General features: G+C 36.0%; 1 protein-coding gene across 1 annotated transcript in view; it reads left to right on the top strand.

Annotated features, from left to right (window-relative positions):
• Nucleotides 1–7189: 7189 nt before the first annotated feature.
• LOC121379139 (monocyte to macrophage differentiation factor 2-like) overlaps nucleotides 7190–17971 on the top strand; it is a 30520-nt gene continuing 19738 nt past the window's right edge. The window contains exon 1 of the mRNA XM_041507625.1: nucleotides 7190–7368. Within this exon, the coding sequence (XP_041363559.1) occupies nucleotides 7334–7368 (35 nt within the window). The 5' untranslated portion in view covers nucleotides 7190–7333. The remainder of the gene's footprint in view (nucleotides 7369–17971) is intronic.

The raw sequence follows: 17971 nt of genomic DNA, 5'->3' as shown, positions 1-17971 counted from the left end.
AGAAATAGTCACTCTATCGAATGGATATATAAAATTTATAACTTAATGGGTTTACACAACATTACACACTCGCAAATTAATGTTAATTACCTCTCACAACCAACACAAAAAAAAGAAAAAAAAAAAAAGAAGACTTGTTTTGAAAAGTAAACGGGGATGAACAGACATGTATTGCATACTCAACCATAAACGCATAATCCCAAAAGCGCAGATAAAATATAGAAATCAAGGATTTAATTTTGACTCAAGTGATTGGGAACAATACTATGAATTACCTTTCCAAAGCATTAACGATACAACTTTATTATGGTTTCAGTATCGCATCCTACATCGGATTTTAGCAACAAACACTTTCCTATATATGATTCATTATGTAGATTCTAATATGTGTATATTCTGTAATAACTTCCCAGAAACTTTACAACATCTATTCGATGAATGCACTCAGGTTAATACTTTATGGAAAGCTGTAGAAGACTGGGTTTTGTCCAAAACAGGAATTGTTGTCCACTTTGAAAAAAATATTGTCATGTTTGGTATTATTAACAAAAAGAACGTTAATATAATTAACTGGCTAATTATTTACATTAAATATATATACTGTACGAAAATGCAAGTAAAAAAATTGACTATCGCGTCCGTTCAAAACGTTTAGCAAAACCAATTTGAAATTAAGAAATATATTTATTTCAAAAACTGCAACTATGAAAAGTTTAATAAAGAATGGGCACAATGGCTCAACCTTTTTATATAGTGAAAGAAAACCCCCCAAACCCCATTACACTTAGATAGCCTAACGATCTACTCGAAAGAAAAACTTTTTGTGATAGCATGTTCATATAACATTCCAACACAGGCCCGACTGCTGTTCCTGTTATTACCATCAGTTTAATTCTGTTTCGTTATTCACCATCAACTTTAAATTAGGTTTTTCTTCCTCTTCTTCTTCTTCTTTTTCTTCTTCTCCTTGTTCTTCTTGTTTTCCTTGTTTTTCTCCTTCTTCTTCTCTCGTTGTTACCCTTTTTTTTCTTTTTCTTTTTTTTAAAGTCCTGGACATAGTATATGCCACGGCCTTTGATATACCAGGAGACGGGACGTAGCCCAGTGGTACAGCGCTCGCTCGATGCGCGGTCGGTCGGGGATCGATCCCCGTCGGTGGTCCCATTGGGCTATTTCTCGCTCCAGCCAGTGCACTACGACTGGTATACCAAAGGCCGTGGTATGTACTACCCTGTCTGTGGGATGGTGTATATAAAAGATCCCTTGCTGCTAATCGAAAAAGAGTAGCCCATGAAGTGGCGACAGCGGGTTTCCTCTCATTATCTGTGTGGTCCTTAACCATATGATTGACGCCATATAACCGTAAATAAAATGTGTTGAGTGCGTCGTTAAATAAAACATTTCTTTCTTTCTTTGATATACCAATGGGCCCACCGACGTGGATCGATCCTAAACCGACCGCGCATCAAGCACAACTGGTCAAAGGCCGCGGTATATGTGCTTTCCTGTCTGTGGGAAAGTGCATATAAAAAATCCCTTGCTGCATTAGTAAAAATGAAGCAGGTTTCCTTTGAGTCAGAATTACCAAATGTTTGACATCCCATAGCCGATGATTAATTAATCAATGTGCTCTATAGTGGTTTCGTTTAAAAAACAAACGCCCCGTTGAACAGTACGGTTCTAACACTCGTAGGCTAGGCGTATGTTACCATCAACCAGAGGTGCCAGTAATAATATTACTTCGCCTTTCAACTGGTGTGTGTATATTATCGTTAAAAATTGGGGGGGGGGGGGGGGGGGTAAGGGCCCACCCCCGCTTCCGATACATAAATGAAACGAAGCGCATCAACAGCAATATGGATGCACCATGATAACACAACAGTCAAATCCAGAGTGGGGGTTGCTCCCTAATCACGCCTCTTTCCCCCCATTATGTGATATATTTTCTTGCGGCCCCACAACATGACTAATAGTGTGGTTGCCTCCTCCCCCCCCCCCCCCGAAAAAAAATGTGAGCGCCCCCCTCCCAGTGATATAACGCAGGGGAAGTGCATTGCATTTTTATAATGTTATCATAACTCGTTTAGTATTCTCTCACTTTATCGGGTTTTTTTCTTCTGGATAACCTAACATCCAAGCAACTTGGCTGCATGCGCTATAAATATAAACATCACTACGCAAGTCGACAAAATCGATAGATCTGGCATTTAGTTCCAAGACATCTGTGGAACTGGAAACGTACTGTTCACTTTTTAGTGGAATGTCTCTTTTACGCACCTTGAAGATGCCACGGGAATTGGTTTTAAACGTCTGCTATGATCTAACTGTATTACATAACGTGCCTACAAATGTATACTTGAGTTGTTTCAAAATGGTTGACTAAGTACAATGCGTACGCTTGAGTCGAGATAAAAATACACGAAGAAGCTATGTTTGGAGAGGTTAGTGGCCGGCTGCCATGTCTATGCAGGTGGGTACCAAGAAACACATGTCTGTTTGATTTGATGATTTAACGTGCACGTTCAGTAGTAACGTACTGTTTGATATGTATTAAAACCCTTATCTATATCCCGAAAGTTCAAACACGGGATGACATGCTTTTGTATTTGACTGTTCTGTGTTTTCTGCCATTGTTGAGATGGGTCCGACTTATTTACGACTATAAGCCTATATTATATGATTTAACATATCAAATTTACATATAATTAAATACATTTTCCTGTTTAGATTAATTTTGTACGTACAAAAAAAAAGAAAAAAAAGGAATTAATGAAAAGAAAAAAAGAAAGACATATTTAACGACACACTCAACACATTTTATTTACGGTTATATGGCGTCGGACATATGGTTAAGAACCACACAAATATTGAGAGGAAACCCGCTGTCGCCACTTCATGGGCTACTCTTTCCGATTAGCAGCAAGGTATCTTTAATATGCACCATCCCACAGACAGGGTAGTACATACCACGGCCTTTGATATACCAGTCGTGGTGCACTGGCTGGAACGAGAAATAGCCCAATGGGCCCACCGACGGGGATCGATCCCACTAACTGAAAAGAGTAACAAATGAATAGATACATCCAAATAAAATAATGCAAAAATTATTTAAATATACAAATATTGATATTCTCAGCATTATGTAATTTTAGTGGTTAAACGATCTTATTAATTGGAAACATCTCAGTATGAAATACAGTCTCCACACCAATTCAGCTGCTTTTCATGGAACACAAATGCACTTGGTGACGTTGTGGTTAAGTCATCGGACTACAGGCTGGTAGGTACAGGGTTCGCAGCCCGGTACCGGCTCCAACCCAGAACGAGTTCTTAAGGGCTCAATGTGTAGGTGCAAGGCCACTACACCATCTTCTCTCTCACTAACTAACCAACTAACAACTAACCCACTGTCCTGGACAGACAGCCCAGATAGCTAGGGTGTGTGCCCAGGACAGCGTGCTTAATCCTTAATTGGATATAAGCACGAAAATTAATTGAAATGGATGAATGACAGTCATGTACAGCTACGGTGTAATGGTGAAATCTCAAACGAACACGAAGAAGCTATTAGTTCAAACCCTCTCTCGTCTTAACCACAGTGCGAAAATATACCGAACATAAAAAAAAGAAGCGATTTAAAAAGGCATTTCAGTACTATATATATATATATATATATATATATATATATATATATATATATATATATATATATATATTAATGAAGACTTAAAAACAAAACAAAAAATCTTAATGGATAAAAGTGTAGCATATATGACGAAAACAAATTTCTTGTCAGAATATTCCAAATTAACACAGCATCTTTAGTAAAACCATCTAATAAATTCGTGTTAGAAAGTTTCATTACATTTGTCAGGCCATTCAATTTGCGATTGATTTTTTTCTGTCTCCAGTCAATACTACTCCACGGAAGACGTGGGGTAAAAAGCTCAATCCGCCGTAATGATTCTTTCAAATAAATGATTGCATTCACTCAACGCTGTGATGTCTTTAAATAGCCATTGGCCTACGTGGTGATTTCATTATTGTTAGATTCGTAGCCATTGTAGTTAACATGTTTTGCTATGGGTGGCTGTGAATGGTGACCTATGTCTCATTTTATGGAGCGATCTTAGCGTTAAGATCACCTTAAGTGCATAGCTGTAAATAAGGGAAAAAATTTGCTTTGTTTAACGACACCACTAGAGCACATTGATTAATTAATCATCGGCTATTGGATGTCAAACATTTGGTAATTATGACTCGTAGTCATCAGAGGAAACCCGCTACATTTTTCTTAATGCAGCAAGGGATCTTTTATATGCACTCCCCCACAGACAGGAAAGCACATACCACGGCCTTTATCCAGTTGTGGTGCACTGGTTGGAACGAGGAAAAACACAATTAGCTGAATGGATCCACCGAAGGAAGGAAACAAATAGAGAATAATACATATGTGGTCGTTAGATACCATTTATCTCACAACGAGTTGTTTTAAAATGTGTCTAACGAGCGAAAGCGAGTTTGGTATGTTTTTAAACAACGAGTTGTGAGATAAATGGTATCTAACGGACACGAATGTTTTATTCTATTTCTTACATATCCTCAAAAAACAGGTTTTAAGCAAATTTTAACATCTTTTTCGACTTATTTACACCCGTTGCACTTGTAGCTAACTTACGCGTCACACACATGATTGTCAGGTTAACAATAGGCCCTACGTCACAGTGTAATATATTTTCACCGTGTTGTTTTTCGTCGGATGCTTGGCACTGGTGGCCTGGTCAAGATGTGTTATTATATTAAAAATAATGCATGATGTTCTCACCAACGGGTGTGTAAGAAAAAATAATAATAACAAAACAAACTGGAAACTGTAAACGTTTAGTTCCAACTTCCAAAATGTGTTTGTTTTTACCAAAAAGTAAAAAACTTCGTAGGAGCTTCAACTTCTTCATGTTCATGACCAATGTAAGAATTCTGATTTGCAGTTCTACAAATCCCAGCCTTTATTGTAATTATAGGTATCCATGTTTTAACGAAAACATTCTGAACACCTAGGTTTGCTGGGTCTGCGTTGACTAATATACACTATATATTGATGTTAGAAACAATATATCGACAGCCTTAAACTTATTTCAGTGCTTAACTTGTCCCATTTTAATGTATTGCTGTGAGGTTTGGAGCCCCTATTATCTCAAAGGAGTAGACCGTTGGGGTTTCAAAAATATATGTGACAATACTCCATTCGAAAGTGTTTAAATAAAATTCTATAAATACCTACTTGGTGTTAACAAAAGAAGCGTCCATGATGCTATAAGCGGTGGACATATAGATCGGACTTTAAACTTTTAGACCTTCGTTCAAAAGTTTATGTCGAAATTATTCTCTTTTTAATATTATTAAATAGTCCGATTCTCTCTTCTTTCTTTTATTTATTTTTGGACTGTCCTTCTAAAATGCTCCAAATTATATAAATATTCGACCGAGCAGTCAGTTCTTTTTATTTTTGGCTTGTAACTTTTTTGCTTTTTTTTAAAAATCCACCAATCCCGAGTCAGGCCACCGATCTTATCTAATTTCTTTTTGACCACCCGATCTAATCTAGCGACCAAATTTAATGAGTAGAATTTTCTTTATTAATTAGAGATGCGCATCAAAATTTTAAAGGCCCACTATTTAATTTTTGGATGTAAATTTTAAAATTGTACTTAATTTTTTTTTCTGTCCCGGGACAAGCCCCTGACTATTCAGAGACAGGCCCCGGGACGGACATGCTCGAAATTCTAGTGGTATATGAGCATGTAAATATTATTCGCACTCGCACTCGCTATACGCGGTGAACTTGGTCAGCACCCACTTCTTATTACATGCTTACCCCTTGCAGCAAAATACTGGTTTAGATTTGGAACACATGATTGTTCGTCAATAGTGCATAAGGCGTACTTGGAATCATACTATTATCATAACTCATCTATTTTAAACTGGTCATTTTATATAAAAATGATGTGGATCAATTTTGGCTTTAGTCAAATATGTGACAACCAAGGCTCTTTATACCCTCACAGAGATACACGTAAGTTGAAACAAGAACTCCAGTCGAAATATATAAAATGATGTTCTGATACTATTCAAAACAATGATTCTAAACTCAGAACATACAGTCTATTTAAATCAGAATTTAAATGAGAAAACTACCTGCTCTGCACACCAAACTTCGAATAACGCAGACAATGTACTAAAATGAGAATCTTCATACTGAACTTGGAAGATTCTGTAAACCTAAAAAACTAACTGAACAGAGGACTTGTTTTGTTTGTAATTCTCAAGCTGTGGAAGATAAAAAAACATTTTATTTTAGACTGCCCTATTTATTATGTTGAAAGACAACAACTATTTGATAAGTTCAACTCCTTTTTCGACTTCTCTACTCTGAATAGCAATTTACAATTTATATTTATTATGTCATACAATAATGGTGACATTGAAATTCTTAACCATGTATTAACATATATTGACGGCTGTATTTCTAAACGTAAAGTTCTTGTTCCAGCTATCAGCGGGGCAGTAATTTAATTATTTTCAAGTACTTTAACCATTTATTTTTATAATAGACTTTATTCCTACAAATATAATACAAATTTTGTTTCTCCGTCTAGCATGTATATTAATATTGTTATTATTATTAATTGTTATTGATGTTGTATGTAACTATGTTTGTTATTATATGTTTGCTGACACCAGCTTGTTTGGTAATCAGGGCCGTAGCTAGGATTTTTTGTTTGGGGGGGGGGGGGGGGACAACTGAATAGTTAATAGTCTAAAACTCCTTTTCTTTAACTTTCTATAATGCTTTCCGAATTTGTTCGGGGGGTGGGTGGGAACTGCCCCCCTTGCCCCCCTGCTAGCTACGGCCCTGGTAAAATATGCAATAAATTGAATTGAATTGAATTGAATACACTGTGTACAAGCAGTACAGTCAAAGTGAAGAATATTTACATCATACTCAGTGGACATTTAATAATAATCATTTTTATTTAAAAATCATTACGTTAAAAAAAAATCAATGTATAAGTCGAGGTTTGATTCGAGAAATCGACATAGCAGTTCCGAATGTTAACGAACGCTCTGGGAACTCCTCGGTCGATTCTACAGTTTTACCGAAGTATCCGTAATCAGCCGAAGTGTTCCGAATATTGCCGAATACTGAGGAAGATGTCCTTGCCAAAGACAATCAATCGAACAGATTAGAGATGGTCAAAGGTTTGAACCGCGGCTGGAGAAATGACTAGTTTTATAATAACAGTAATTACTATGAGTAGTTAATGACCACAAAATGTTCCACATTTGGAATAATATTCATCATGACAGGTAAGTGTTCTCTGGCTAAACCAACTTGGTTGCAAACTATAGCGACCGCCGAAAAGGCCGACACATCAGATTAAACTGTTAAAGGTGCATTATGATAGTTGTAAAAAAAAATTCGTACTTATATCTAACTACGGTTCAAGCATGCTGTCCTAGACACACAGCTCAGCTATCTGACTGTCTGTCTTGGACAGTGTGTTAGTGGTTAGTTGTTGGTGAGAGAAAGAAAAAAAGAAATGTTTTATTTAACTATGAGTATGCACTGAGCACATTTATTTACGGTTATATGGCGTCAGACATATGGTTAAGGACCACAGAGAGAGAGAGGAAATCTGCTGTCGCCACTTCATGCAGCGCTCGAAACGGCCTGTGGCCAGGTCACCAAATGTGACCAATGTCCCGTTTGGGCGACTTAAAAAAGATTAAAAAATAATGGCGTTAGTCACCCCAATAATATTATTTGGGCAATCTTGTTTAGAGCTATAACATATGAGCCACTATTAATATTTATATTGCATATATTTATTCCAAATTAAAATCTTGCTCGTGGTTCATGGTTTGCTTATCTTAATTTGCCAATATTATTATTTTTGGGGCCACCATATTTTTTGGCGAGTTTCGAGCCCTGTTCATGGGCTACTCTTTTCAATTAGCAGCAAGGGATCTTTTATATGCACCATCCCACAGACAGGGTAGTACATACCATGGCCTTTGATATACCAGTTGTGGTGCACTGGCTGGAACGAGAAATAGCCCAATGGGCCCACCGACAGGGATCGATCCCAAACCGACCGCATCAAGTGAGCGCTTTACCACTGGGCTACGTCCTGCCCCTGGTGACAGAGAAGTCCGTGTAGTGGCCTAACACCTACCATAATGTCCCAAACTGCGTTGAGCTAACGGAAAAAACATGAATACTATAGTTACGAAAATAATATATATTTTTCAGTTACAGTAGGGCCTACATGAAATAAAATATATTTCAATCAGTCAACGAAAACAAATCAACAACATGGATGTAAAACAAATCCATTCTAGTAAACAAAAGTATAACACTATCGGTTACTAGTCATTTCGTACCAAAGTTATTTCGTACCATCCATTTTGTACCATAGTTTATGGTCATTTCGTACCATAGTCATTTCATACCATAATCTTTTCGTACCATAACCATTTTGTACCTACTTTTACCATCTCGTACCATAATGTTTGGTCATTTCGTACCACAGTCATTTCGTACCATAGCCATTTCATACCTACTTTTTACCATATCGTACCATAATGTTTGGTCATTTCGTACCATAGTCATTTCGTACTCGGTATCTTATTTTTGTCAAGTAACCCATGGCACTGATGATCATTTAATATAATACGAGACCCCAACCCCATCTTATATAGGCCTACGTCCTTAGCCTGTTTATTTATTTAACACACAGTCTTCATGGGTAATTAAAGTTTTTCTGAGATCAGCTTGTCTTAGAAGATTTTGATATGTTATTCTAACACAAGGTGCTTGTTGGTAATTAATATAATGATGAACCGAAACATGAGGAGATAAAAGTAATATATCATCTTTTTCTTGTTCTTTCTTTCTTTCTTTATTAAGGTGTGGGTCTTCAATATAGTTGCATTAGCCTAATGTTTATTTTTTAAATCATTAGTTTGACATTTTACTATCCTATATTTAACTATGCTACACAATAAATGATTGAGGTACGAAATGACTTTGGTACAAAACAATCAAACAGACATGGTACGAAATAACCATGGTATGAAATGACTTGGGTACGAAATGACCAAATAACTATGGTACGAAATGACCATGGTACGAAATGACCAGAGTACGAAATGACCAGAGTACGAAATGACCAGAGTACGAAATGACTTGGGTACGAATGACCAGAGTACGAAATGACTTGGGTACGTAATGACTATGGTACGAAATGACTATGGTACGAAATGACTATGGTACGAATTGACTGGTTACCACACCATTAGTGCAAAATTCGCACAAACGATTTGTCATTCATCTGTAGGTTATGCTGCTGCAAATATCAACATTCAACATAAATGACAGATTGTTCGTGCGAAAGCTGTAATCACTCATCAGAAAATGCAAACAATTGTGTTGGCTAATATCAATATTTTGGAAAACTGCGTGCTGTGGGATATCCCTGACCTATAGTCCGTCCCACAGGGAACACATTTTTTTTCATACTATGAAATTTACTACAAGTTACTTATTTCTGAGCCGATTGATATGTAAATTACACACAAAAATAATATTATTTGTCATTTAAAAGTTACTTTTCTTCATACATCAAACAAAACTGAAATTATTTACAAAAAACATTTTTATAGAATGATGGGACGGACTGTATATAGATATGTGCTTGATGGTAATGTTCTAACTAGCTTTTTCTCCATCATTCAACATGTCCAGCTATTTCCTTCATGACCACCATCTACTTTAGTTATAAAATGCTATCTGCGTTAGCACGCCACCAATATCTATACAATTTACGGAAGTTTGCTGAAATTCCTGAAAGTCCTCATGTCACGATATTCGGTGTTTGAAGTACGGTATGTCACAGAACCTTTTACATGTAGTTTCTTAGAATATTATATTATATACCGATGCAATTTAATAACACTGATAAAAACAAAATATGTAAACAAAAATAGAGACTGGTGTCATGAAAATCTCTCTCACAACTGTTCCAAGCCAGTCGGAATAAGTCGGCCGATTACAGATTCTCCGTGGAGTTTGACACTTGTATAGGTTCTTTCGGACTGAATCAGGCCTATTAATAGCAATTGTGATGGCATTCTAGCGACTATACCTAGTGTCGGACAACATGACCGCCAATATTAACTTTGTGACTGTCAAAGGATACCAACACATTACCTCATCTGGCTCACGTAAAGTTACCTGTACAGCTACCGTACCCAATTTGCCTGTCACAAGAGCATGTACAATGTATTATGAACATGCACCGCTGTGCACAAGATCTTGTGCTACTGTCGCAGGAAAATCGTGTTCTTGTTACTATGAATAGCATTTGACAGAATTTCTAATTTCCAAACGAATCGAAACTGACATTAATACATTTTTGTTAAATTATATCGAAGTTTTAAAATGTTTGACAAATATCATCTACAGATCAATATTAAACTTGGTTAAGCCTAAATTGATATTTCAAGGATATGAGTGGGATACATAAGAACAATGTAGTCATAACAACGGGCAGGTGTACAACAGGAGTTGGGGGGGGGGGGGGGAGGTCAGATCCCCTTCTCCCTTCTCAAAGCAATGTTTTTTTTAATAATTATATTTTCCAGGCGAGCATGATTCAAACTTCCTTAAAAACTGTGCTCACCACAGTCTGGACCCCCTCACTGGCATAGGAAATGGGGGCAAGGGGACCCCCCCCACTTTGTAGCATCAGTGATAGTTTTTATATATTTATACATGTATTTATATATATGTGTGTCACACAGTGTGTGTGCACATGTGTGCCCCCACACTTTTTGGCACCTTCCTACGCCAGTGCCCCTCCCCCATAATGTTCTGCACATGTGTCTTTGACAACCAGGTTTTTGTTTGCATCAGAAAGATCAGAAGTATCGTACAGACAACCTGAACAGTCATGTGCCTCATATTATATATATTAGTTATCTTCTGGTGTTCAAACCTGAATTGGATGGGGAATGGAGCAGGCTTAATGTTGGAGACCGTTTAAAACAAGATGCTAATGAAAAGTTAAAGTTTGTTCTGCTTAACGACACCACTAGAGCACATTGATTAATTGATCATCGGCTATTGGATGTCAAACACTGGGTAATTCTGACATAGTCATCAAAGGAAGCCTGTTACATTTTTTTCCATTTTCACGAGGGATCTTTTATATGATAGCACATGTCATGGTCTTTGACCAGTTGTGCCCCTGCGCGTGCTGTAACCTCACCGTGGTGCAGGGGTGTAACATTCTCTTTGAGAATGGCCAATACAACACAAATTGAAATTTCGAGTAAAAGTCCGTATCAATCTGTGACATTTGTATTTTTGCACAGTTCTTGACACTGTTCTTATTTAAATCTAAATATATATATTAAATATATTGATGTTGATCATCACTTTATTTGTTTGCATTACCCTAGTTTGACACCCAATAGCCGATGTATTTTTCGTGCTGGGGTGTCGTTAAACATTCATTCATTCATTCATTCATTTGACCAGTTGTGGTGCACTGGTTGGAATGAAAAAAAAAAACCCAATCAGTTGAATGGATCCACTGATGTGGTTCGATCCTATAGCGCAAACACCTTGGACGAGCACTCAATTGACTGAGGTAAATCCCGCCCCAAGATGGTAACGAAGAACTAGGTTTAATATTTGAGACCGTAATTATCTAAACTGAGAAGGAAATAGTGAAGGGAGAAGAAAGGAATCATACTACACACTGGTTCAGGCAGGATAAATACACTTACCTTAATGCTGTTTACATTGTCGGTACTAGTAATAGTGAAAGTGTAAACATCTGTGTAAATGTTTGTGTCAGAGAGGTCATTTAATCTTTGAAGTGTTTTGTGTACCAATACAATAATGAAACCACTTTTACACAACATGATACCAGGGCTTGAACTTAAGAATTTGTCCCCCACGGCAGTTTAAAACAAAATTGCCGTGGGTGAAACGGCCCACTGACAGCAATTTAAAGCCTGCCCATGGCAATTTAAAAGATTAAAAGAGAGATACTTTTGAAGCAACTAGATGACTGAAAGGTTATTTTGCTGTATGTAGACATATTTTAAATATACTTACATGGTATATACTGGCAGATAATACACACCAGACATAATAAACATTTTGCCATTATTGAGGCAGTGATGTCCCTGACCTACGGCAATTTATATCTCAACGACAGCAATTGCCATCGTTTAGTGCGAGCCCTGTGATACATTGATAATATAATTTACTTTCAGTGTACAGTGTAATTAGGCCTTACAAATACTGTTCCTCATTGTGGTGCAGGGCTGACAACCGTCTTGTCTTATAAAGGTTTTTTTTAATGAAAATAACATCACCAGTGTCGTAACCATTTTGTAATATATTCTATAATCATTTATCTGTGTTATTAGTCCCCTTTCGGTCCAACAGGAGGGGACTATAGGTTTCATCTCCGTCCTTCTTTCTATCTGTCTGTCTTAGGAGAGGTCCTTTTAAGTATCCTTTTGTATATATATTATATGATTATATGCAATAAAATATGATTTCAATCAATCAATCTATCTGTCTGTCTGTCTGTCTGCCTGTCTGCACCATATATAGTTTTCCATTTTTTGGGGTTTTTTTTTTCACAATGCCTTAAGATTTTTTTTTTTTACCCATTGGGCTATTTCTCGTTCCAGCCAGTGCTCCCTTGCTGCTAATTGAAAAGAGTAGCTCATGAAGTGGCGACAGCGGGTTTCCTCTCTCAATATCTGTGTGGTCCTTAATCATATGTCTGGTGCCATATAACCGTAAATAAAATGTGTTGAGTGCATCGTTAAATAAAACATTTCTTTCTGAATTGTTTTTAATACCACCTTTTCTAATACCATGATAAGCATTTTTCATATATTTTAAAAATACAAATACCCCTGAGAAGTAACGGTTATGGAAATGAGTTGTAGTCTAGTTTTAAGGGTAATATTCCCACATTTCAACATCACAGACTCGTGTTTCACTATATTGTAACTTTATCCAGATGTGTTACAGTTTTGTAGATTAACCAAACTTAGTGTCCATTTTCATCGGTTAAAACTAGGGTGTGTGACTTTTAAAGCTTCCCATCTTGTCTAGAATATTGTTATTATATTTAATGATTAAAAACAGATCATCCATATTATTTTTCTTCCTGTGACAAGCCATTCTTTAGTTGGGAGATAAACACGCTCTGATTTCATTTCTGAGGTAGGTTAATGTCTTATATTTAACACAGCTAAATGACATTTAAAACCAAATGTGTTAGCTTGAGATTTTAAATGTGACCTTTAGTATGGTAATCTCATATCCACAATAACCTACCTTGAAAATAAAATCGGAGTATGTTAATCTCCATTCTACCATGACTAAAACATGTTGAAAGTTGGAACTTTTTTAATATGTACATGAAGTGAATAGAAGTGAACAGGCTAGAAATGGGTAAACATTGAAATGCCAACGCGTGTTGACAGTAATAAAAATAAATGTATACCCGGGTACAACTATTTTTTCTAAATATTTTGTCATTTCTTTCATTTTAGGAGACAAATTTCATTAACTTGCAAAAATGTTACTTAAATATTTTTTTTTTTTTTTAAATTTTGTAGGAAATGTTTTTTAAATTTATATTTATATTTGCCTTCCCTGAGGATTAAGCTCTCTGACACCATATAACCGTAAATAAAATGTGTTGAGTGCATTGTTAAATAAAACATTTCCTTCCTTTCCAATTAAGACCTACATTTATTTTTTATTATTGGATCTGCCTTGTTTTATAATGTATGGTCAGTATGCAGTTATTCCAATGTCCTGAAAAGATCTGATATAAAAATACCCTCCCCCCACTTCCCGACTCCCAATTTGAAAAAAACATTATTAGATGAAAATCAAGTATTTACTTTATTATGGCCTGAACATTTTTTTTGAAAGGTTAACTTCAAAGACTATGTGTATAAAATGCACTGGGAAACATTTTAATTAACTGTGGTGTCAAATAGGTCATTAAACCTTGAAGTGGTTCTGTGTGCTTGTAGCAAATATTATCAGTTCAATCGCAGTGGGCCTGTCTTGGCCTTTGAACCTACAACTATGTTGTGATAGTCATGCAAACAGCTGTCGACTTTATTATAAACACTTGCTCTTCGTGTAATGCTGTAACAAAAAAAAGGATATTTATTAATTCATATTTATGGAAAGAGTAATTAATGGTGTGGAACATTTATACAGAAATACTGAGTCATCTGGGAATACGTGTATATTGTCATCCGAGTTGGAAACAGTTATTGATGCATTTCAGCATGTACATATACAAGTGACATCAGCAGAATATATTACCAACAGCCTTTGAAGCACTAATTAATGCACTTGAACATTTGCATTGGAATTGATTTGTGTATATATACAGTGTATATTTTTTTTGTTTTCTCGAGTTTCTTATCATAGCAGAGTTAAATATTAGTATTTAAATCTGAAGCACTAATTAATGCTTTGGAACCCGTTTTTTTTTTTTTTTTTTTTTCATTGCAAATTGATGTACATGTATTTTATTTTCTACAGTTAAACATTATATGACAGGCTTTGGAACATGTTTTGGGACTGGGAATTGATGTACCAGTATTTATTTCATGACATTACATGGAACAGTTGAGTTGAATAACTGAATTTGAAGCACTAATTAAGACTTTGGAACATGTTTTGGCACTGGAAATTGATGTACATATGGGTATTTGTTTCCTAACATTACTTGGAACAGTTGAGTTGAAAAACTGAACTTGAAGCACTAATTAATGCTTTGGAACAAGTTTTGACATTGAAAATTTATTTATACATGTATATTTGTTCACTAGCTGACATTATTTTGTGACAGCTGAGTTGAATAACTGCATTTGAATGGCCAGTTAATGCTGTGGAACCTGTTTTTGACAGTGGAAAGCAGTGTACATATATTTATTTCCTGGTGTTATAGCCGAGTTTAATATCTATACATGGGTACATTGTAATATAATATACCGGTATATTATATGGGACACCACCAAGATATTGATTTTCAACTGGTCATTTGAGACTGTTTTTGTACTTGTTATAATGCTATATTCAGATCTGACATGCACATAGTGGTTACAGGTGTATACATGTATATCAAGATCAAACACACTGCATACATAATTATATATAAGTTTGTGTGTACCGTAAGGACTATTTTGTAACAGAAAGTGAGTTTGTGTCACTCTCCACCATTGTTTTTTTTAATTATGATAATGCTGACATTGATAATAAGACAATGATATGTCATAAAACATAACAATCAACAACTTTACATGTGGACAAGTTATGTTTATATGAATACAAGGATATAGTATGCATCTAGGAGACGGAGACTAGGATGTCTACCCATTCATTAAAACGCATTGCATCAGTTCACAATTTAAAAAGGTAAGAATAAATAATTAAAGAAGTGTCTGAATGTACCATATCTTGAGTGATACTGTTGATGAAATAATATTGTGGTTAGTAATGAGTTCACTTTGTACTGTATGTAGGTATGTAGTTCATATGTGCATGTACAGTGATACTGTTGATGAAATAATATTGTGGTTAGTAATGAGTTCACTTTGTACTGTATGTAGGTATGTAGTTCATATGTGCATGTACAGTGATACTGTTGATGAAATAATATTATGGTTAGTAATGGGTTCACTTTGTACTGTATGTAGGTATGTAGTTCATATGTGCATGTACAGGCAGGGGTGATATACTATATGATATAATTCTGTGTACAATATGCAATTTTATTATATGAATTCAAGTTTGATTAAATTCCATTTTGGATGCATTCAGACAAGATTACAAAATGTTGATTGAAAATGAGTTAAAATATCAAAGTATTTTAACTTGGGTTTAAAATTTTAATGGATAATGACGTGCAACATGTACATGTATATATATAGTTATTTGTATATAGTAAAAAAAACTGTCTTATTTAAAAAAGAAAGAAAAAAGTAATCAGGTATTACTAGTTAATTACTCAAATTTATGATACCACAAATACAAATTGTTTTGGGAGCAGTGTTGGGGTGGGGTGGGGGTGTGTGGAGGAGAGAGCGATATGGGAAAGGTATGTGTATGTTCTAAATATAGCAATAAATAGGTTACTGATATGATATCTATGCACATTCTTTACTAGTAAGCTGATCAATTGTATTATTTGTAGCTACTGATGGTAATCAACTTGTAAATCAGTGTGTCTGTTGTCAAAACAAAGACACACCTTGTTTTATCTACAGCATTGTTTTTCCATAATACCAGGTCAAAAGTCACATATAGTATCAAGTACAGTGGAGTATTTTACTTACTATTGCACATTGCACATTGCACTTTATTCAGCTAAGCCAGTGCACCACGTGGTATGTTCTATCCTGTATATGGGATAGTGCATATAAAAGATCCCTTGCTGCTAGTCGAAAAGAGTAGCCCATGAAGTGGCGACAGCGGGTTTCCTGCCTCAATATCTGTGTGATCCTTAACCATATGTCCGACGCCATATAACCATAAATAAAATGTGTTGAGTGCGTTGTTAAATAAAACATTTCCTTGCTTCCTTATTCAGTGAAACCTGTTAAAATTGCCACCTCTATTATCCATATTAAGACACCATCTTTCTGTTTCATCATATTAAGCAGTCACTTGCCCTGATGAGCTCCCCCCCCCCCCCCCCCCCCCGATACACAATATAACACCTGCATTAATTAGCCACTTGTCTTAAGAGAACATTAAAAATAAATGTTGATACATAATACCCACAATTTGGATAAAGTCAAAAGATAAAGTTTTTAAAAAGGCCTTTTTTAAAATAAACCATTAGATGGTTGCTATATACAGATTGGACTACATGTGAGTTTTTTCCATAAATATATATGCCAATATTACAGGCAGGTGTGCAGGAATTGTAGCAGGTGGTGTCGTGACTGGAGTTTATGGGGGGGGGGGGGGGTCGAGTCGTGCTTCCCCGGAAAATATTAAGGAAAAAAAAACTTTGCTTGAACAGGGAGGGGTTTTATTGCCAAAATCCTCCCTTGCACATGTGCCTGTGCCAGTGGGTTTTTTTTTTGTTTTTTTTAAAATTTATTATGCACATGAATAGTACATGATCACATGTGATGTTGGCAGTACATGCACAACCATTACATTAATAGAGACGGGCGTTCGCTGAATATATATTATGATCTCATTGAATTTACATCTGATATGCCTTACTAGTACGGCATTGGAGGGGGGGGGGATGTAGCCCAGTGGTAAAAGCGCACGGTTGGTCTGGGATCGATCCCCGTCAGTGGGCCCATTGGGCTATTTTTTGCTCTATCCAGTGCAGTGTTCTTGCTGGGTGAAAATTAAAGGAGGGCGGCCGGTTGGCACCACACCCTTCAAAAAAAACAACAACCCCAAAACAAAAACGAAAAGCAAAAAAAATAAATAAAAAAAGGGGAGGGGGGGATAGTTTGGTTATCATATTGTTGTGTGTTGGTAGACTCTGAGAAAAGACATACTCCTTATTTTGCCTACAAAAAAGTGCAAAGGGGTTTATAAAAAAACTTGTCTTTTAATTGAACCGAAACTTTCACGGGCAGTTCCGGTTTTGCTGGACCGATCAAAGTTTTAATATTATTATTTTTAATAAAGATTTCAAGATATACGAAAAACAATAAAGATGTTTGTAAAGTGATCTCCTAATGTCAGATACATTTTTGTTATTTCAATCTTCATCGAATGACTCGATCACTGTGATAAAATATTATCGCCGATGGTAACTGTCGTAAATATTTTGTCAATTGCTTTTTCGTACACAACGCGGCACGCGGCTTG

The sequence above is a fragment of the Gigantopelta aegis genome, chromosome 8 (genome assembly GCF_016097555.1).
Source record: "Gigantopelta aegis isolate Gae_Host chromosome 8, Gae_host_genome, whole genome shotgun sequence".
In the NCBI taxonomy this organism is placed as follows: Eukaryota; Metazoa; Mollusca; class Gastropoda; order Neomphalida; family Peltospiridae; genus Gigantopelta; species Gigantopelta aegis.
The sequence above is the reverse complement of the archived record's forward strand: the minus strand, read 5'-3'. Positions and strand labels throughout refer to the sequence as shown.